The 21,318-nt window shown below is 49.6% G+C and overlaps 1 protein-coding gene across 1 annotated transcript in view; it reads left to right on the top strand.

Annotated features, from left to right (window-relative positions):
* Positions 1-10,089: 10,089 nt before the first annotated feature.
* The window catches only part of SPTBN1 (spectrin beta, non-erythrocytic 1), a gene marked incomplete at both ends in the record, with an annotated part of 95,851 nt that continues 84,622 nt past the window's right edge, over positions 10,090-21,318 (top strand). Inside the window, one exon of the mRNA XM_080616649.1 lies at positions 10,090-10,237. Within this exon, the coding sequence (XP_080472775.1) occupies positions 10,090-10,237 (148 nt within the window). The remainder of the gene's footprint in view (positions 10,238-21,318) is intronic.

Here is a 21,318-nt window from a genome sequence, read left to right as displayed (position 1 = left end):
AAGCTTCTATAGATGCAAAGTGGAATATCTTGATGTTACTCCCGTCTCTTGTGTCCTCTCCCTCATCAATACACAGCCTCCCATGGTTGCACCTTGTTGTGCTGTGCCCCAGCTCAGCATTGCAGCATGACCCAGGTGGGCATCGCATCGTCCTCCTTGGGGGAAGGAAATCAGGAGCTCACGGGGACCCAGGGAAGAGAAAATGGTGCAGAAGGCTCTGATTCACTCCTATTCATCTGCAGGTTGAACGGATGTTGATTGGGCCGGGACTTTTGCGTTGCCCTGTTAGCCCATCAGTCCGATGTACATCCAAATCTCTTACAGCATGGTAGCCATGTCCTACAGAATCACAGAATGGTTGGGGCTGGAAAGGACCTGAAGATCATCTACTTCCAACCCACCTGCCATGGGCAGGATCTCTCCACACTAGACCACTGTAGACTTCCCTCTTTCTCTAGCTTGAAGTAGCTGTTACATTCTTATTTGGTTCCAGTTCATCAAACATCTCAGTGCTTGATGCATTCCTTTGGTCTAAAAGCAGTTCTTTGCTGGACCCCTTTTTTGTTCTGACCCTTTTACCTTGACAGTGTCCAGTGGCTGGGCAGCAGCACTGGAGAATAGTGCTGTGTACCCTCTGGACAGGCTGTACCCATGCTCCTGAGCTCCGCTGGTTCCAGTCACAGTGTGGACTGTGCACATTTATTAACTGTCCAAGAAGCTGGAAGGTATTTAATAACAGGGCTCGGAAGGGTGGGTGTGCAAGTGGAGAGGGAAAATACAAAGGTGAGAGACAGCAGCCGGCTGGCTGAGCCCTCAGCCTGTGTCCTTGGCAGCCCTTCTCCTGTAAGGAGGTCAGAGCTGTCACATCCCGGCTTCCCGGAGACAGACCACAGGAGGAGGAATTCCATGGATGTGAGTCCTCTTACACAGCCCTGAGTTAGCTTTTGCATTCACACACGGCAAAGGCTCTGTTGTCATAGAATAAGAGCTGTCCTCTCATGGCAAATGTTGTCTCATAAGTGTAATGAAGGGATGTTTGTCCTATGTAAGAACCTCTTGGGAGGAGTGAGAAGCGAGGCAGAAACCTCTGGTTCTGGCTTTATGATTGAAGAAGACACGTTGCACAGCATCTCTAGTACCTCCTTTTCCCAGAAATGAGCATGTCCAGTACCTCTGTCCCGATACATGTGTCTGTAGCTCATCCAAATTAATATAACAGATATAAACTTAGCTCTATGAATCACATGGTTACACGTAGGCAATCACAGTATTTATTGAAAGGTGAAGTGACTCCTGAGGTTTAGGTTTTTCCCTAAGCAGTGATGCTCCCAGTGGCCTGCGAGGGGCTGGATCCCGCTGCAGCACTAGCTCTGGAGCACTGTCAAAATGAACTGGATGTCACCGAGGGCATTCCTTGCCTGGGGCTTCCTGCCAAGCTGGGGTCATGGTTACGGGCAAGATGTTCAGGTCCTTCTGAGCACAGGAGTGATGCCTTCATCCAGAGATCCAACTGTCTGAGAGGCTTCAGGCAGCAGGAGCATCTCCGTTTTCAGCCCTTTGCTCATACACAGCTGCTTCCCAAACCTTGGTGCTCTGTTTCTCATAAGCTGGGGCATGAGAGAGTAGAGACCGGAAAGTGGGAACCTCCTTTCCAGGGGTCACTGGTTTTTATGGGATCTCTGCTCTGCAGAAGCACTTGGAAAACACTAAAGAAAGCCTGTTTGTGCTGCTGAAGAAGGTAAATACCACTGCAGACAATTGCTCTGTATTTTCACATTCTTTCGGTGAAGGTCAACCCACAGATAGCTTCTAGAACATGGTAATACTAAATATTGTCCTTTAAATTCTCTGTGACTGAGAAAGGAATGTTTGGGTAGTTCCTCTGGAAGCCTGTTGATAACTGTTGGACTACGTCAGCTTTCCTTCCTGCCAGACTATGAGGCAAGATGTCCCAGCTGCTGCCACCGGCTTAAAGGCGTATTGACCCATGAGCACATCCAGCTGGACTCTAGAGGTGGTTGGAAGGTGGATCTGTGCCTTGTTCCGTGGTCAGGGCTGAGCAGGGTCAGATGCAGAGGCTTTTAACAGCATTAGGAGGTGGTTTGAAATCTGAATGTTCCTTTGAAACAAGGCCCCATCTCCATGATGTGTGTCTAAAAATCTGCCAGGGAAGGTGTCCATTCATAAGCATGGAGACATGTGTATGTTCACTTCTTTGTCTCTTTGGTTGTTATTGAATCCCAGCCTGGTTTGGGTTGGAAGGGACCTTAAAGCTCCTCCAGCTCCAACCCCTGCCACGGGCAGGGACCCCTTCCACTGGAGCAGCTTGCTCCAAGCCCCTGTGTCCAACCTGGCCTTGAACACTGCCAGGGATGGGGCAGCCACAGCTTCTCTGGGCACCCTGTGCCAGCGCCTCAGCACCCTCACAGTGCCCATGGACAAGCTTGTGATGTGCTTTATTGAGCTGAACCTTGCTCTTACAAAACTATTAAGTTACCTTTAACTGTGACTTGGCTCTTGCAAACCTCACCCAGCAGTGGTCGTTGAAGGAAAACCATACATACATGAGGAAAGAGGTTGGGTCCTCTCTGTTTTGCTTCAAAACTGAGTAAGGAGGTTGTGTTCTGGGACAGGCACTCACAGTACGTGGAGTTTAGTGACACAATCCTCATGTGTGCTACATGCCTCTGTAGCTCGGTGCAGACTGAGCCACCATCCGCTCTGCGTCGATCCCTGTAGACTTTCCCTTTCAGTAGAGATGGAAGAATATCCCTCCTTTAAAGTGTGCTGGTGGCTGATTCCCGAAGCCCTTCCCAGCTCCCTCCCCTCAGAGCTGACTGAATGTGTTCTGCGCTGTCCAAGTGATGGGGGGAAAGGAAGGGCAGTGCCCGGAGGGGTTTGGTGCTTACTCCACCCTCAAGTGTTATGCGCGGTGACATCTGTTCTGCTGGAGTTCTGTTCTCCTCTTCATTAACTCCTTTCCAAAACCTGCCACTTTCTGCCTAAAATGTCTCAGTTTTTTCTGGTTTAGTCTTTCCATGGGTTTATACAGAGCTGGTGCAGAGGGGCTTTGGACAAGGGTCTGTAGGGACAGGACAAGGGGGACTGGCTTTAACCTGCCAGCGGAGAGATGAAGATGAGGGGTTTGGAAATGGATGAGCTTTAATGTCCCTTCCAACCCAAACCAGTCTGGGTTTCTATGATCTAATCTAGGATGCTCCATAGGGAAACGCAGGAACCTGAAGTCTCATCCCACAATTCCTGTTATGTGCCTGATCTCAGATGAAACCGTTCTGGTTTGAGGAGGCTTTTCAGATAATGCTGGCGCATTATGGATTGCATCCTCAGCTGTGCGCAGCTACCTCAGATTATGCAGGACAAATTCGGATCTTCTATATAGATTAATTTATTCTAAACTCTTTGGGAAGAGATGTTCTTCAGGTCCTTCCCAACCCTAACTGTTCTATGATTCTATTCCATGTTGGAATCCAGATTTGCTGCATAGGGGATGAGAAACGGGATGAAATTCTGCAGCTCTACATGTGGATACAGTCAGACTGGAAGCTTGTGGTGGTGCTGACTGGACCTGAAAGGTTTGAAATGGACATTTGGTTCAGGCTTCCTGCTTAACCTTGTTTTCCAGTCGTTGTTATCTCCTCTATGCCCTTGGCTGGGATGCTGCTGCTCCGTTGTGAGCCCTGTACATGCTGAACCCGTTTGAATCCTCCTCCTGTGCATTGCTCATCTGGCTGTGGGTGTGCAGCCATCACCCCCGCTGACCACACTTGGGTTTCCAGCACAGGGAGCTGCCTTCTTGTTTACAGTGAGCAGCACAAACCCCTTTGAAGTCGTTTTAATGCTGGTGTAATGTGTACTCGTGTCCCAGCTAGAGCGTGATGGCCCGGGGACCCCAGAAGGAAAACAGGAGGCTGGAAACCCTCTTAACTCCCTGTTGCTGGTGTTCCAGTGCCGAGTTATCTGGGATGTGGGAAGCAGACCTCGCTCATGAAGGACAGGCTGATTTTCATGCCCTTTGCACACTTTACCAGCCTATACTGTGAATAGAGAGGCTTCAGTCTTGCTTTGTTTGTGCATTCCTCAAGTGTCTGTGCCCTACACGCTGACCCTGGCATTTGACTCCCCGGTAGTACAGCCTGTCCACCCCTTTCCTATGACCTTTCTGGGTGCTTTCAGCCCTCAGCCCCCACAGCCCAGAGCGTGGACAGCCAGAGGAGTCAGCACCACAACGTGGGTTGAGTCAGGAAGCAAGCAGGGAAGCAGGAACGGAATACATGGAGCACTCTTGGATTGGGGAATGCAGTAACGATGTGGTTCTGCACTAGGCTTTTCAGTTCAGGTCTTCTGCAGAGCTCTGAGTTCCTAACTGGAGCAGGATTTGACTTGTGGGGTGTTGGGATGTGTGTGCCACTTTGCCACATGAATTGCATTGGATATAAGGAGGAAGTTCTTTACTGAGAGGGTGGTGAGGCACTGGAATGGGTTGCCCAGGGAGGTTGTGAATGCTCCATCCCTGGCGGTGTTCAAGGCCAGGTTGGATGAGGCCTTGGGTGCCATGGTTTAGTGTGAGGTGTCCCTGCCCATGGCAGGGGGGTTGGAACTGAATGATCTTAAGGTCCTTTCCAACCCTAACCATTCTGATTCTATGACATAGTGTGTATGTCACTTCCCATTGACTCGTGATGGGACCAGTTTCCTTCTATGGAAGCCAAGGTGAGGCTCTCACCCTGATGAGGAGATGGGATGTGGCTGGGTGCTGGGAGCTCAGAACAATTCCCATTCTCCAGCTTAGATTCAGGTTAAAAATGGCATTTAAAAAAGTATTAAGTGCTGGATGTTGCTCAGAATAAGCATTTATCTGAACTGTCAGACAAGCTGCAATAGGTTGAGCTGTGCATTAGCCAGGGAATAATCCATTTCCATAAGTAATGGGACCAGTTGGGGTTTGCTGCTCAAAATCTCTTTTGTTCAATCATAACACCATTAAAACCTCTTGACAGCCCATAGCTAGTAAGAGTAACATGAACCTCACTGCAGCTTAGAATGGTTCATGGAGAAATAGTAACTCTCAAGCTAATGTTGACTTTAAAGATAAGTGTAACTACGAGGAAGTGATTCCAGATGTGTGGTGATGGCAGAGCTTTGGCCATTCCAGCCTCAGCCCGCTCAGTGAATTCCATCATTGCATGTAAAAGGAGGCAGCGGATGCTTTGGAAATGAATTCATTCTTCAGATGGCCTGAATCAAACTTGTTTATTTTCTATTATCTGAGAAGCAAGCAGCAGAACGGGGTTTATTTATAACAGTAAATACAAAAGGTCTGACCCCAGCCTTTGAAAGCTGTCTGAGAAAGTGCTCTCCCTGGTAGCTGCTGCTCTCTTGAAGCCATTTCTCCTTTTTGAAGGCAATGCCAACCCCCTCCCACCCTCAAATTATGCAATAGATTGTCAAGAATGCTTTGAAATGAAGTGGTTTGATCCCTTCAGCCCCACAAGGACTTCGAGTATTGGATGGGCTGCAGAAGGCAATAACAGAGGGTTCTAGTTTATCAATGAAGATGGGCTTTCAAGGTCCCAGATCCTTTCTTTGCCCAGTGTGGTGGGGTTTGTGCTACTTGGAGCATTTAACTAGTTAAAAACTGGAGGTTTTAATAACAGTTTTAAAATACTAGTTAATAATTATTAGTTCATGCATGTAATTCCCTGCTAATATCTCCAAAGCCCAGCTACACACAGTGCTGGCGTGTAAGTTTAGGAGGATGTGGACTAGCTGAGAAATGCCAGTGCCTCTTATCTCCTCTATAAAGACCACTTAGTCTGTGTCTGAGTTGTGGATGGTAAGGAAGTTGGGACCTGCCGTTGAGAAGATGTCTTGTATCTATGTGCTTGGGTTCATCACCGTTTGAGACTGGGCCTGCTTGGGGTGCTCGGTGTTAGCACAGCTCAGGATGTTGATACCTGAAATTCATGTTGTGTTTGGCTCCCCACAGAAAACATCGTTCCTTCATTAGATTGGTATTTCAGCTTAAAGCCAGGATGTTTGAATGATAGAGGTTGTTCCTGCTCACACACAGGCTTGCTTCTGTCTCTTTTTGCTTGTGCCACATGTTCTATAGTGCTTCCCTGTGAGGGAGTCAGTGGGTGGTGGGTATGAGTGGGAATTGCTGCAGTAAGGGAATGGTGCACGGTACAACTGCCTCCTACTATGTGCTGACTGCACAGACAGACAGAGCTGTCCTCATCTGGTGCTGGGTGAACTCATCCAGCGGTGGATCTGACCACATGAAACTGTGCTACTGAGCAGCAGTGAGTGCTCCATAAGGGGAGACCTTAGAGCAGCCCCAGTGCCTAAAGGGGCTGCAGGAAACCTGGAGAGGGGCTTGGGACAAGGGCCTGTAGGGACAGGCCAAGGGGAATGGCTTGAACCTGCCAGAACAGGGGAGACTGAGCTGAGCTCTTAGGCAGAAGCTCTTCCCTGTGAGGGTGCTGAGGCGCTGGCCCAGGGTGCCCAGAGGAGCTGTGGCTGCCCCATCCCTGGCAGTGTTCAAGGCCAGGTTGGACACAGGGGCTTGGAGCAAGCTGCTCCAGTGGAAGGGGTCCCTGCCCGTGGCAGGGGTTGGAGCTGGATGAGCCTTAAGGTCCCTTCCAATAGAAACCAGGCTGGGATTCCATCTTCTTTCCCTGTTCTCAGAGGCACCAGGGGCTGTAGCAGGACCTGGGTTTAAGGCAATGCTTGCACATTACGTAGCTGTATCTTTCTTTGGAAGAAGGCAGCATATCCCATTGGCATTCGATGGTGTTATCCTCACCTCACCACTAAGTGCTGTGCTGCAAGGGACTTATTTTTGTCCCTGCAGTGCGTGTCTGCTGTCCCTGTGTCTCTGAGCCGCAGCACAGGGAGCTCGATGCCAGCGGAGGAGGAGGCTCCACTTTTATCTTGAGCATCACTGCAGAACCAGAACAAGGAGGCAAGGCTTCCAGCCTGGCAGGTGGGGGATAACAGGCCCATTTCATGCTCAATTTAGCTTTATCTGGGAGAGATTTTGCTTGTGGGATGTTCAGGAAGACAAGTGCTAAAGCACAAGTTACAGTTGGATTTATTCTGGATGTGGTTACACGTACATCTAACCACAGGTGACACAGAAATAAATCTGATGGCTTATAGCACCTATGCTAAATGAGCACATCGCTGCATCCAGGTTTTAGGGTCACTGTGTTTGCAGTTTGAGCTGCTGTTTTTCCAGTGGCATGTTTTCTCTTCATTGGGCACTATTGAGAGCTGAAAAGATTGAAGCTGATGCTGTAGAACAGTCTGATTCCATGGATTTAACTGGCATTAACCCTGATTTCTGCCTGCGTAGAGGAATCGGTGGGAGGTTTTTGTTTAGGCTTGATGCGAGATGAGGATCAGCTGGTGAATGCTGTGCAGAAATGGTTCGAGTGGGATTTAATCCTTTCTCCCATCCTTGCGCCATCCTTTTGTTTGTTGATAGCGACAGAATCCAGCCGTCCATCCGCAGACCTCCCTGCTGGGGAAAGTCAGCCTGGGCCTCTGCAGTGCAGGAGCATCATCCTAAAGACCTTCCCCAGAGCAAGTGCTCTCCGTGTTCTTCCAGCCTGTTGGCAGCTCACCATACCCAGAGCAGTTCCTTCCCACCTTTGGAGAAGGCTGGATCACTCGCAGACAGGCTTTGCTAACAGCTCCTTATGTAAGAGCTTCCAATGCGGCTCATTTCCGTGCATGTCTCTGCAAAAGGAAGGGATTCGTTTGCAACGAATAGATGAAAAACCTCCTCATCCATGGTGGGGAACAGGAGAAATTCATCCCGGCCTTTTTATCCTTGGAATGTCTGGGAAATTAATGTGAACGCTGTAAATATGTTCATAGAATCACAGCCTGGTTTGGGTTAGGAGGAACCTTAAAGCTCCTCCAGCTCCAACCCCTGCCACGGGCAGGGACCCCTTCCACTGGAGCAGCTTGCTCCAAGCCCCTGTGTCCAACCTGGCCTTGAACACTGCCAGGGATGGGGCAGCCACAGCTTCTCTGGGCACCCTGGGCCAGCGCCTCAGCACCCTCACAGGGAAGAGCTTCTGCCTAAGAGCTCAGCTCAGTCTCCCCTGTTCTGGCAGGTTCAAGCCATTCCCCTTGGCCTGTCCCTACAGGCCCTTGTCCCAAGCCCCTCTCCAGGTTTCCTGCAGCCCCTTTAGGCACTGGAGCTGCTCTCAGGTCTCCCCTTCAGGAGCCTTCTCTTCTCCAGGCTGCCCCAGCCCAGCTCTCTCAGCCTGGCTCCAGAGCAGAGCTGCTCCAGCCCTCGCAGCATCTCCATGGCCTCCTCTGCACTCGCTCCAACAGCTCTACAACAAATCCGTTGTTTTTCCCCTGGGAGCTGCATTTTTCAGCTGCAGGAAATCCCCATTTCGGGAAGGGGCTGGCGGGACCTGTTAAATCCATCCCTCCATTGGCAGGGATGTCTGTGCTGGGGCAGGGATGATGCCGGGAGATGCAGCCCCGTGTCCTGCTCCCTGCCGTCAGCAGGTGGCACCCGATGGCCGGGCTTGACCCCTCTCAGGTGCCTGGCAGGTACCGCCGGAGGAGGAGGGAACACCCCTCCCTCTGCTGTTAGCCCCGTGTGGGGTCTGAGCTGGGGCACCGGGCAAACCAGGACCTGGCTTTGCAGCTTGTTCCCGGGTGTGGGAATTGGAGAAGTCTGAGGCTGATCAGGAGCTGTTGTATGGGGGAAGCGTTTTGAGGGTGAAATAGTTGCTGCTTCCAGGAGGGCTGGCATGCAGGGAATCCACTCCACCACTGTTCCATAGGCTGAGAGTGCCCAGCAGTGAGAGCAGAAGGAAGGAAACAGATGGATTCATAAAAATAGGGATTTTTCTCAGATGCTTTCCTAAGTCTTCCTGTAACATGACTGAATCCATTAAAACCTAGCTCCCTTTCCCAAATACTCCCTGCATTTTCTAATCATACTCTATCTTTATGAAGGAGAACTGTCAGTTTGTTCTTCTGGGTCAGCCCTTGGGTCTCTCCAGCTCTGACTTTGTTGGGTCAAGGAGTGATGGGAGAACTTTAGATCCCTGCTCCCAAACCAATGCTATTCCCACCTCTCTTTAAGCAGCCGTTTATAATCTCCCTCCTCTCCCCTTAGAAGAGGTGTTGGGCTCTTTTATATTTAGTCCTGATAAGTACATGCAAATTCCGATTGGAAACCGGGATGAATATGCGAACAGCATCCGAGTGCTGTAAGAGGAGAACCTCGGGTAGGGTTGCGTTGGTGGGCTACCGCTTTGTTGCTAGGGAGAGTTCAAAGCAAGGCATCAGTGGGTTGTTTTTAGCTGGATTGGTTCATAAATAAATGCCCAGGACCGGTCACAAAGTCAACATTTGCATGTGAAGGAAGACGTGTCTTCAGATCTCCATTAAGAGGCTTCTGCTTGTCAATGCTTACGTGGCTTTCTAAACGTTTGCATGGTTCTCATCAGAACTGGTATCACTTTGTGAAGGTGTTGAGGTTAGTTTTGCACTCCAGGTTTTTCTTAGCTGAGGTATCCGTGGCTCCATGTGCTTTAGCCAGCATTCACAGCTCTATAAAGACAACAGGCTGCTTCTGAAGATAACGGTTCTGAAGGTGTCTTGGTGCATCCTTTCATACTGAAGGGGCTACAAGGATGCTGGAGAGGGACTCTTCATCAGGGACTGTAGTGATAGGACAAGGGGTGGTGGGTTCCGACTGGAACAGGGGAAGTTCAGGTTGGAGATAAGGCAGAAGCTCTTCCCTGTGAGGGTGCTGAGGCGCTGGCCCAGGGTGCCCAGAGAAGCTGTGGCTGCCCCATCCCTGGCAGTGTTCAAGGCCAGGTTGGACACAGGGGCTTGGAGCAAGCTGCTCCAGTGGAAGGGGTCCCTGCCCGTGGCAGGGGTTGGAGCTGGAGGAGCTTTAAGGTCCCTTCAACCCAAACCATTCTATGGCTCTATGATGAATATTGTCTGAATTACTCGTCTGTGGTTTTGTTTTGCAGAGGTGTTTGAGAAGACTCTGATGGTGAGAACAGGTTAAGGAGACTCAGGATGACGACAACAGTAGCGACAGATTACGACAACATTGAAATCCAACAGCAGTACAGTGATGTCAACAACCGCTGGGACGTCGATGACTGGGACAATGAGAACAGCTCAGCTCGGCTGTTTGAACGGTCCCGCATCAAGGCCCTAGCTGGTAAGCACTGTTCACACGAGGTTCTGATGCTGTGTGTATGTGATAGTGTGAGATACTGTCCATCTGCACCTTGTGGGGATGAAGTTTTCCTGAGGTCATGTGGCTTGCCTGAATTTCATCCACTGACATCAGTGGGACCTGATGGTCTCGTGTTGCTTTGCAGGACGTGCTCAGATCTGATGTTTTGCAAACCCTCATGTGCCCAGATTCGCTATGAAACTTTGCTGTAAGCACAGGAGAGCAGAGATTTCATCCACATCCTGTCTTTTTACTTGGAAGGTTGCACTGCCTCTTTCTCCCCCCATCACTCTCCCCAGTTATGAACCGTTTTGGCTGTGTACTCAGACTGTTTCGATTGAAACAACAAAACTCTGCTTCAAAATACCTTTGTTTGGAGGTGTTCAAAACATCTCCCTTGTCCTGGAGTGGAGGAATGTGGTAGGTGGGGATAGCTGTCACCTAGTGCTGAAACCACAAGTATTTCTGAAGCAGAGCTTCTGGAGTACTTGCTCTCTGCTGAATTACACTCATCAGCAGAGAAATAGAATTTGATTGGGGCCTTTTCTGTTTAAGCCATTTGATTATTGTGTATTAAAGGCTGTACATTAACCAAATGTGTTTATGCAGCGCAGAGATTATGTTGTGGCCTCTCAGCTCGCAGGCATTGCCCTGCAAAGCAGTTTCTGTGTGTCCTGTCAATGATTCCCTGGCTCCTGTGGTAGCATGCCCACATTCCTGACCTCTGACCAAAATACCTCAGCAGCATGGAAAAACAAGGCAAAATATGACCCATTTCTGCTGGTGCAATCTGAGTTGCAGGGGTGGTTTTAAACCCAACCCTTTGCAAGGTGTTGAAGCAGGTTTATTAATTGTGCGGAGGCAAAGGTATCATCTGTTTCATTTGTGATTCAATGAGACCGGCCCCGCAGCACCTTGTGCCCTTTCCCCTCGGGATGCTGGACATGGGAGTGTGTTAGATGCAGAGCACCTTTACCCGGCGGGCTCAGGGCAGGATCAGGTTTGGAGCTGAGCACCAGGGAAATAAAGTAGTTCACGCAGGTGGGCACACAGCAGATCATGTAACTGCTGCTGGGGCCGGTATCGACTTCCTGGAACCACTCACAGGAGGGCTGTGTGTTCAGTTAAAGACTTCATTACAGCAGTTCTCACCACAGGGTGCATTAAAAGCCACAGAGCTGGCACGGGGCTGTGCTCAGAGGGGTTGGAAGCAGCCTGAGTGGTACCTGTGCTGGTAGATGGGTGGTACATGGGAAGAACCTTGGCTTGTGGTTCTTTATAGTTTGATTTGTTTGAGGAAGGAGCTGTATTTGGCTCCTGCCACGTTACAGACTGTAGGTTATGTTCCATGGTTCTATTCCATGGGTGGGAAGTGCTTTTACACAAAGCTCATTAACCACATTTGGGTGCCAGGCCCAGAGCCTTTAGTGCTGTTGGTTTTTCCACTTACTTTTATGGCGAGCAGAGCTCCCCACCTGAGTAATGAATAATAAACATGAAACTCTTACTTCAAGGAGAAGTAATATAAGGAAAGTACTTGAATTATTTAGCCAGCCTAAAACAAATACCAATGTCAAAGCAAATAATTCTGCTGAAGATTCAATTCAGAGGCACACTCAAGCGTTTTCCCAGAGTCTGGTGTATTTATTTTTCTTCTTAATAAGCATTACTCGTAGTTATTTTAATTTGATGCATTTCATACCTGTAATTCTCTGCTGTGAGTGCTGCAAATGCTGCCAAAGCTTGGCTTAGCACTGCTTGAGAGCCTAATAGTGATGCAGGAGAGAGGAACGGCGAGAGGTTTGGGTTGCAAATCAATAGTTCAAGATTTGCTGTCTGATGGGTAATTTTCTCTTGCATCTCCCCAGAAAGGCACTTGCAGGCTTTCAGCAGCTGCAGCCTGGAGCTGGGTAGCCGTGAGCTCTGTCATTGGACTCTGCACATCCAGACAGGCTCTTTCTGGAAAGGTGCTCCCTAATTCAGCTGCTTGTCACAGGATCAGACCCAGTAATCCCTGTGTGAAAGCCTGCGGCTGGTGGTGCACACAAAGCCACGCTGGGTGATACCAGGAGGCTCTTCTGGGCTCTAAGCCCCGTGAATTTGACTGTCTCTTGCACCATCACTCTTTCTGGGTGAAAATCACTGTGCTCTGAACGTGCACTACCTGCAGGGCTCAGGATTAGTGAATAATGTCTGAGTCAGACTCTAGTCTGACGTCTCCAGATGTGCCCATCTAAGAGAACTGAGCATCTTCCCCCATCTCCAAGTGTAGCTATTCTCTGACAACAGCAATTTTCTTTCCAGAGGTCATAGAGTAGATGCATCTAAAGACTGGCTGTGAATGTCCGGCTCTCTCAGCATGTCTGCCTTTCATTGATGCGAGAAGATAAATCAAAAGACTATCAGCATCTTAGAATCCTAGAATAGTCAGGGTTGGAAAGGACCTTAAGATCATCCAGTTCCAACCCCTGCCATGGGCAGGGACACCTCACACTAAACCATGGCACCCAAGGCTCTGTCCAACCTGGCCTTGAACACCGCCAGGAATGGAGCATTCACAACCTCCCTGGGCAACCCATTCCAGTGCCTCACCACCCGCACAGTAAAGAATTTCTTCCTTAGATCCAATCTAAACTTCCCCTGTTTCAGTTTGAACCCGTTACCCCTTGTCCTGTCACTGCAGTCCCTGATGAAGAGTCCCTCCCCAGCATCCTTGTAGGCCCCCTTCAGATACTGGAAGCTGCTCTGAGGTCTCCCCGCAGCTTCTCTTCTCCAGGCTGAACAGCCCCAACTTTCTCAGCCTGTCTTCATACAGGAGGTGCTCCAGCCCCTGATCATCCTCGTGGCCATCATTGTGGATCATCTTGGATGCACATACATCATTATCTCCTTGTCCTAGCATGAAAGCTTTTAAAATGAACAGAGTGGGCACTGGCTCTTTATCCCCCATCTATAAGATGCAGACTGTTGGGTTCAAAAGCAGAACAGCCACAGGCAGAGCATCAGAATAGACTGATGGCTGTCAATCTTCCTGCTGGTGCAGGCATCTTCTGTCCACATTCTTCAACCAGGTGTGAAATTCCTCTTCTGTGAAGCTTCCATCTTCTAGTTAACTTAATTTAAATGAAGCTTACTTCCTGAAAGGTAGAGGGTGAGTAAGTGAGAAGTAAGTCTGATGTTCTGTTCTAGAAAGTCATAATGGCTCCATGTTCCATCAGGATGGTGAAATATATGAACAGCAAAGCAGGAGGTGGTGGTCAGAATAATCTGTGATCAGGAGAGTGAATTGGAGGAAAGCTCAGTTAAAGCAGACATGATTTAATAGCAGAAAAGCACTGTCAGCACAGCGGCTGATAGCTGGTGTTATTGAAGTGCTCCGTGTACCATGAAAACCAGAGTGTGAGGATTGCTCCGGTTTAAGCCAAATAAATCATCTGGGATTTCAATCAGAATCCAGATTTGAAGGGATATGCAACCAGATTGGATACCATTCATGTTGAACTCGGTCTGCAACTGATATGAGAAGAAGGTAACTGATCCCTGCTTGGTAAAGTAAGCTATCCCACTGTAGGAAATCATCTTTCACCTGTCCTTGCTCTCTGTGGTTCTTTGGAAGGTCTTGCTGGAAGACCAGGTAATTCTACCTGTGCTGTGGAAGCCAGAAAGAGCTCATGTTTGTGCAAAATTCTTCATTCACAAACCCTCAAGTGTTGGATTTCGTCTCCCAAGGTCCATTAGCTAACAAGATCTGTGGGCAGCGCCTTGGTGCATCGAGCTCCTACCAGAGCCTTAAGAAACAATTGGGTTTCACATGCGATCTGGGGCTGTGGCACTGGGGTGCTGTGACACTGGGGTGCTGTGGCATTGGGATGCTGTGACACTGAGATGCTGTGACACTGGGGTGTTGTGGCACTGGGATGCTGTGACACTGGGATGCTGTGACACTGGGATGCTGTGGTACTGGGATGCTGTGGCATTGGGATGCTGTGACACTGGGATGCTGTGGTACTGGGATGCTGTGACACTGGGATGCTGTGGCACTGGGATGCTGTGGCACTGGGATGCTGTGGCATTGGGATGCTGTGGCACTGGGGTGCTGTGACACTGGGATGCTGTGGCATTGGGATGCTGTGGCACTGGGGTGCTGTGGCACCGGGATGCTGTGGCACTGGGATGCTGTGGTACTGGGATGCTGTGACACTGGGATGCTGTGACACCGGGATGCTGTGACACCGGGGTGCTGTGACACTGGGGTGCTGTGACACTGGGGTGCTGTGACACTGGGATGCTGTGACACTGGGGTGCTGTGACACCGGGATGCTGTGGCACTGAGGTGCTGTGGCACTGGGGTGCTGTGGCACTGGGATGCTGTGACACTGGGGTGCTGTGACACCGGGATGCTGTGGCACTGGGGTGCTGTGGCACTGGGGTGCTGTGGCACTGGGATGCTGTGGCACTGGGGTGCTGTGGCACTGGGGTGCTGTGGCACTGGGATGCTGTGGCACTGGGGTGCTGTGACACTGGGGTGCTGTGGCACTGGGGTGCTGTGACACTGGGGTGCTGTGACACTGGGGTGCTGTGACACCGGGATGCTGTGGCATTGGGATGCTGTGGCACCGGGATGCTGTGGCACCGGGATGCTGTGGCACTGGGGTGCTGTGGCACCGGGATGCTGTGGCACTGGGATGCTGTGGCACTGGGGTGCTGTGGCACTGGGATGCTGTGGCACTGGGGTGCTGTGACACTGGGATGCTGTGGCACTGGGGTGCTGTGGCACCGGGATGCTGTGGCACTGGGATGCTGTGGCACCGGGATGCTGTGGCACCGGGGTGCTGTGGCACTGGGATGCTGTGGCACTGGGGTGCTGTGGCACCGGGATGCTGTGGCACGGGATGCTGTTTTCAGGTAGCAGGAGATCTGTCACCTCCAAAACTTTCCATTTCTGCGCTTGGCTAATTCAATATTAAAAAATGCCTAGCTAAAGTTTCTCCTCTTTCTGCTCAGTTGTGTTTTGCCCCTTTGCCCCCTGGGCTCAGCCCAGTGACCAGAAGGTGCCTCAGCTCTCTGGCCTATGAATTAAAGATAGTTTCAAGGTTTCTGAAATAGCAGAGGCTTATCTGCTCAGGCAGATGAAGCTGTGCATTCCTTTTCCAGCTCCACCTAAGTGCCTGTGCAGAGGTCAGGACACTCACTACTGTGGCACGTCACAGTGCTGATGATCCTTGCAGGGGATGCAGGTAAGGAGGCAGCAAAACAACCCCTCCAAAAAGGCAAAAAGAAAGATCCTGCTTGCAGTACTTACGCTTCAGGTATCATTCACCTGCCTGTCCCTGCTGCAGCGTATCTCTCATCGCAAAGTTTTACTGCTTCACTCTGAGTATATGCTAAAGATAGAAAAAATCTGCAGGGTCAGAATGAAGTTTTGGGTGTCAAATCCAGTAAAAAAGGACAAAACAGGGACGTGGAGCTGTTGGAGCAAGGCCAGAGGAGGCCATGGAGATGCTGCGAAGGCTGGAGCAGCTCTGCTCTGGAACCAGGCTGAGAGAGCTGGGCTGGGGCAGCCTGGAGAAGAGAAGGCTCCTGAAGGGGAGACCTGAGAGCAGCTCCAGTGCCTGAAGGCCAGTTTGGACACAGGGGCTTGGAGCAAGCTGCCCCAGTGAAAGGTGTCCTTGCCCGTGGCAGGGGGTTGGAACTGGAGGAGCTTTAAGGTCCCTTCCACCCCAAACCAGTCTGGGGTTGAATGGTTTAGAGGGTAAGAGAGTAAACCTTTGGCTCTGAAGGAGCACACTGAGGATGATCTCTTGCAGTGCATCTCATGACTGTGGGGTACCTGAGCTACCTGGGACTTGACAACCAGTGCGCTGGTTTGAGTAGCAGTGAGTGGTTAAGGAGAGCTCAGCAGCAGTCTGGTGCTGGTGAATCCGGGCTGAAGGGCATGTGAAGGATTCACCTGACAGTAAATAGAACTGAAAACCTTACAGCAGTCAAACTGCAGATGCCTCATCCCAGCTCCGGTGTGGCCGTGTGGATTATGGCCCCTGGGTTTGATCAGCAGGCAGAGGCCTGGTTCAGACTTCCTCAGGTGCTGTGAAAGGGCTTGGTTTGGACAGCCTTACTTTGCTCAGGTAAAAGCACATTTTTGCTCATTTCAACAACAGCTTTTCCAAGTGTTGACCTCACCCGCTGTTTCCTTATGGATCTTACTTCTGGAACAGCCCCGCTGCTGTACCTTACCAGGGTCTATAGGAGGCTGGTGTCAAAACCAGGTCCATGGCTGTGTGTGTTTTGTGTCATGCAGGCAATGACTCTGTATTCACATGTTACCTGCCGTGCTGGCTGGGACCACTGATGGACACTGTGCTTATACCAGAAAACAAGGAAAACCTTATCCCATCTGTCACTGCCGCCGTGCTTTAGCTTTTAAAGCTGCTGGTAGAGAACTGTTCCTAAAGCAAACAGCAAAAACCAGGCAATAAATAGTATCCTGTTCTTTGTATTTTCAGTTTTAAAGATGATCAATAGATGGAGCCCCAAAGAAGTGTCTCTGTGTCTACAATACATAGAACAGCTCTCAGATAAATGTGAACAACTTGTTTTCAGTGATGTTCCATCAGAAACGCAGTCTGCTACGGAGGTCCTTCCTTGCTATGGGAACATCATTTGTGGTATCAGTTATCCATCACTTTGGGGGTTTGCTCTCTCTTTAGCATCAAACAAGTAGTGTGTAAACCACGTGGAGGTGGAGGTGAGAGTCACTGTAGTTGGATTAGACACCAGATCCATGATCCAGTGGAGCTTCCCCAGCACAGAGCCAGGCTTCCGAATGAAAGTGCTCCTGAAAACTCAGGAGTTCTGTGGAATCACAAAACTTGATGCTTGCTGCTTCATGGGTAGTATTTATGGTCACTTAGGAAGTGATGCATGAAAATGATTGCATCCTGGTGAATAACTGACCTGGCAGGACAAGAGGAGCTGGAAAACGGGCATTTTGGTTCTTTGGGAGGGAGCAGGATTGGAGCAGTTGCTGGCAGCCCCATTCTGCAACATCTGGTAGCTGCAGTCACCTTATGCCTCTGAATCATTCAAGGCCAAGCAATATCAAGCTAGACATGAGCACAGGCGAGCCCAGCAGAGGAGCCTGCATTGACTGACCTCTAGATCTAGAACTCCTGTGCATTAAGCTCCTGGACTGGGACACAGGAGCAGTATCTCATGGCTTCTGCCAGACATAGGCCAGTGCTTATGCACAAAGGGTTGGCTCTGGGCTGGGGCAGCAATCCAGGGATTGAGCAAAATAAGTGCAAGGGAATTGAGTACTGGGGTTAAGAAGTGACGAAATCTAAAACCCATCAGTACCTAGCAGGAGAAAATGGAAACTAATGCCTGTGTGCTGACTGTGTGTGTGCATGTGTCTGCTTTTAGGATGTTACCACTGAAATATGGATGAGGATGCTCCTGGAAGCAGGTAAATCTGCTTTATCAGGCAGAGAAGGCTCCAGGGAGACCTTAGAGCAGCTCCAGTGCCTGAAGGGGCTGCAGGAAACCTGGAGAGGGGCTTGGGACAAGGGCCTGTAGGGACAGGCCAAGGGGAATGGCTTGAACCTGCCAGAACAGGGGAGACTGAGCTGAGCTCTTAGGCAGAAGCTCTTCCCTGTGAGGGTGCTGAGGCGCTGGCCCAGGGTGCCCAGAGAAGCTGTGGCTGCCCCATCCCTGGCAATGTTCAAGGCCAGGTTGGACACAGGGGCTTGGAGCAAGCTGCTCCAGTGGAAGGGGTCCCTGCCCGTGGCAGGGGTTGGAGCTGGAGGAGCTTTAAGGTCCCTTCCAACCCAAACCAGGCTGGGATTCCATGATTTAGGAGACCCACCAGCCAGGCTGTCAGTGGTATGCGCTGTCATCCTCCCTTGGCTGCTGTGAGGCTGTGGTGACTTACACCAGCTGGGAATCTCACCCATCATGGGGAGCCTGAAGACTGAAAAGACTGGAATGTTCTTTAAATCAGTGTTTTGGGGATCTTTAACACAGAGAAACCATGGAACCCTTCATTGTAATGGTGCGATTAGGGTTTTAGATACTTTGCTGAGTCATCTTAATGGAAAGGATTTCTTGTTGATGGATACTACGTGCCAGTAATGGCATTTTTACATTGGTTTAATTATGGCTTTTATCAGGGATGAGCTTGGCTGTGGATCCATTCAAAACTGGATCATGATCGTGCCGCTTGAAAGCAGTCCTTCCCCAAGAACTGCATATGCAGAAGAGAATGTTCTCGTCTCCTCTCTTCAGCATCTCACCAGCCATGCTCCTGTATTTATGTTATTTATTCAGCCAAATCTGCAGTGTGCTGTGCATTTTTCCTCCTATTTGTTGCTTGGATACTGCATGAAAGCACTCCCTGAAGTATAAATAATGTCTAGCAGAGCATACTGCGCAGCGAAATTCAGTCCGCGATTGAAACCTGTTTGCTAATTTCTGTTTAACCTTGGAGCTCTTTTAATGGGGCAAGATTAGGGATGAAATCATCCTCTCACATCAGAGCTCTGATTCTTATCTTGAGGTAATATCCTGGAGAGATACAAACCCACGTTGCCTTGAGACAAATTGCCTTGATGGGGAGGAGGTGAGCGGAGCAGGGATGAGGGCCAGGCAAGTGGAGAAGATGAGGAAAATCCATTTCCAAGTTCCACTCTCATAGTTTTTAGCATTCTTCCTCCCAGCTTTTACCTCTTCTCGTGAGCAGTGCAAACACCAGGGGCCTTTATTGCCAATCACTTGTTATGTTGTATGGTGGTTTTTTGGAAGTGTTGCTTCCTTTAAATGTTACTAAGCCTCTAATGCGGATGGGTGTCAAATGTGGGCAGTGTTTGTACATAGAAGTGCCTAATACATCATTTATTCTATACATTATATATTTGTTCTATACATATCCTTATAGAATCACAGAACTGCAGACTGGTTTGGGTTGAAGGGACCTTAAAGCTCCTCCAGCTCCAACCCCTGCCACAGGCAGGGACACCTTCCACTGGAGCAGCTTGCTCCAAGCCCCTGTGTCCAACCTGGCCTTGAACACTGCCAGGGATGGGGCAGCCACAGCTTCTCTGGGCACCCTGGGCCAGCGCCTCAGCACCCTCACAGGGAAGAGCTTCTGCCTTAGATCTAACCTGAACTTCCCCTGTTTCAGTTTGAACCCATCACCCCTTGTTCTATCACTACAATCTCTGACGAAGAGCCCCTCTCCAGCATCGTTGTAGTCCCCTTCAGACACTGGTTGATGCTTTGAGGTCTCCACGCAGCTTCTCTTCTCCAGGCTGAATAGCCCCAATGTTCTCAGTCTATCTTCATACAGGATATATAGGGGGGTGTGTATATATATATATGTATATATATGGTTTGCTGTGGAGAAATAACTTGACAAGTTTAAGATAGTACTTGAGTATTTGTCCATTGACAACTAACCAGTTTTGCAGAGATAGGCAATTCCCAGATGGAGAAATTTTGTGGGTGAGTTTCAATGAAAGAAGGTTTTGAGATGTCTTTGATGTTGGCCTTAAATATGAGACTTTCAGCTCATGTTTCTGTATCTAATACGGTTTAAAGAACCCCAACTTCCAACAGTTTCTCTCCTAACAGTTTCCTTCTCTTTCATGTTGCATGAACTACAGGATCAGCTCAAACCTGTCCTACCTTGGCTTTCTGCAGCTTTGTTACTTAGATGTAAGAGTTAATGGTTGGACTTGATGATCTTAAAGGTCTTTTCCAAGCTAGTTGATTCTATGACTCTAAGAGGATCTAAATGCTGCAGGGAGCCCAGTTAACTCCAGAGGTTTCTGCTTTAGTAGCTCCAGCTCTTCCAGTTACGGAACTGGCATTCTAGAGGGGTATTTCTTTATTCCTGTCCCCTACACTGACCCCATGTGAATGTGGCTGGTCGCAGCTGGGATATATCTGTGAAAGTTAATGTAGTTCATGTGCTTTAAACAAAGGAAAGGGTAGAAATGGATCCTCTGGCCTAAGATCAGTGTGTTCGGCTGGTTGTTTGCACCCAGGGTTTCCAGGAGCAGCAGGAGGTTGACTTTTCATGCCCAAGGGATTATGGTGCAGCAATGGTGTGTCCTCTGTGTGCATGGTCAGACCAGGGAGAAAAGGAGACACTGCAAGAGGAAGGAAAGCAAAGGGAGGGAATCTCTCTCTCTCCTACATGTAAACATAGATGCAGTTCAGATAGAGGAGGAGAGGAGGGAGGGGCAATGAAAACAATTCCAGCTCCTAAAAACGCACATTAAAACCCATTAAAAAGAGTGGTTTTCTGGATTAAAATCAAGGAGTGTTTTTGTGCCAAAACTTCACAGCAAGCAAGTATGTTAAGGATGTACCTGTGCACCACGCTTGACTTGAACAGACTTTTTAAGGCTGTTCATCCAAGCCAGGCAGCAAACCAGGTGTATTTTGGGGACCACAAACCAATGGAATGAGTGCGGTTGTTGCAGTTTCTCAGGGGTGGTTTCCCTGCTTTGGTGAGTTTAGGGAGGATGGGAAGTGGTGCAGGTCAGAAGAACCCATTTGGGCTGGAATGCAAACCAACACACACCATGTTTGCCTGCAAACACGAGTGCTGGTGTGGCTCTCCTGGCCCGCGGTCACGGTTGCAGCTATTGAGGCCGTGTTGTTCCAAAAGTCAGGTCAACTTTCCTGTTAATGTGGGACTTGGGTAAACTGAAACCTGAAACTGGGTGGAACTGACCCAGTTTCAGTAATAAATGGATATCCTGGCCTGATTTGGGAAGAGATTCCCAAAGGTTTTGTGCTGCTTTGGGCTCATTCATGGAACTTTATAGGTTTATTGGGAGCCCAAAGCTGGTTTGAGCCTGGGACTCGCTGAGGAGCTACTGGACATGTGAACAGACCCTTCTGTTATAGATATCCTTGTCTCTTGCCTCTTAATGTGACCCTTCCCCTTGCCATTGGATTGCATTGGCTCTCCCAAGCCCATATCAGTCACAGAGAATACATCTGGAAGGGGCTTAGAGAGCCAGATGTCTTCATCTATCCCACAGACCAAAAATCCC

The sequence above is a fragment of the Psittacula echo genome (assembly GCF_963264785.1).
Source record: "Psittacula echo genome assembly, chromosome: 4".
Lineage (NCBI taxonomy): Eukaryota > Metazoa > Chordata > Aves > Psittaciformes > Psittacidae > Psittacula > Psittacula echo.
The sequence above is the reverse complement of the archived record's forward strand: the minus strand, read 5'-3'. Positions and strand labels throughout refer to the sequence as shown.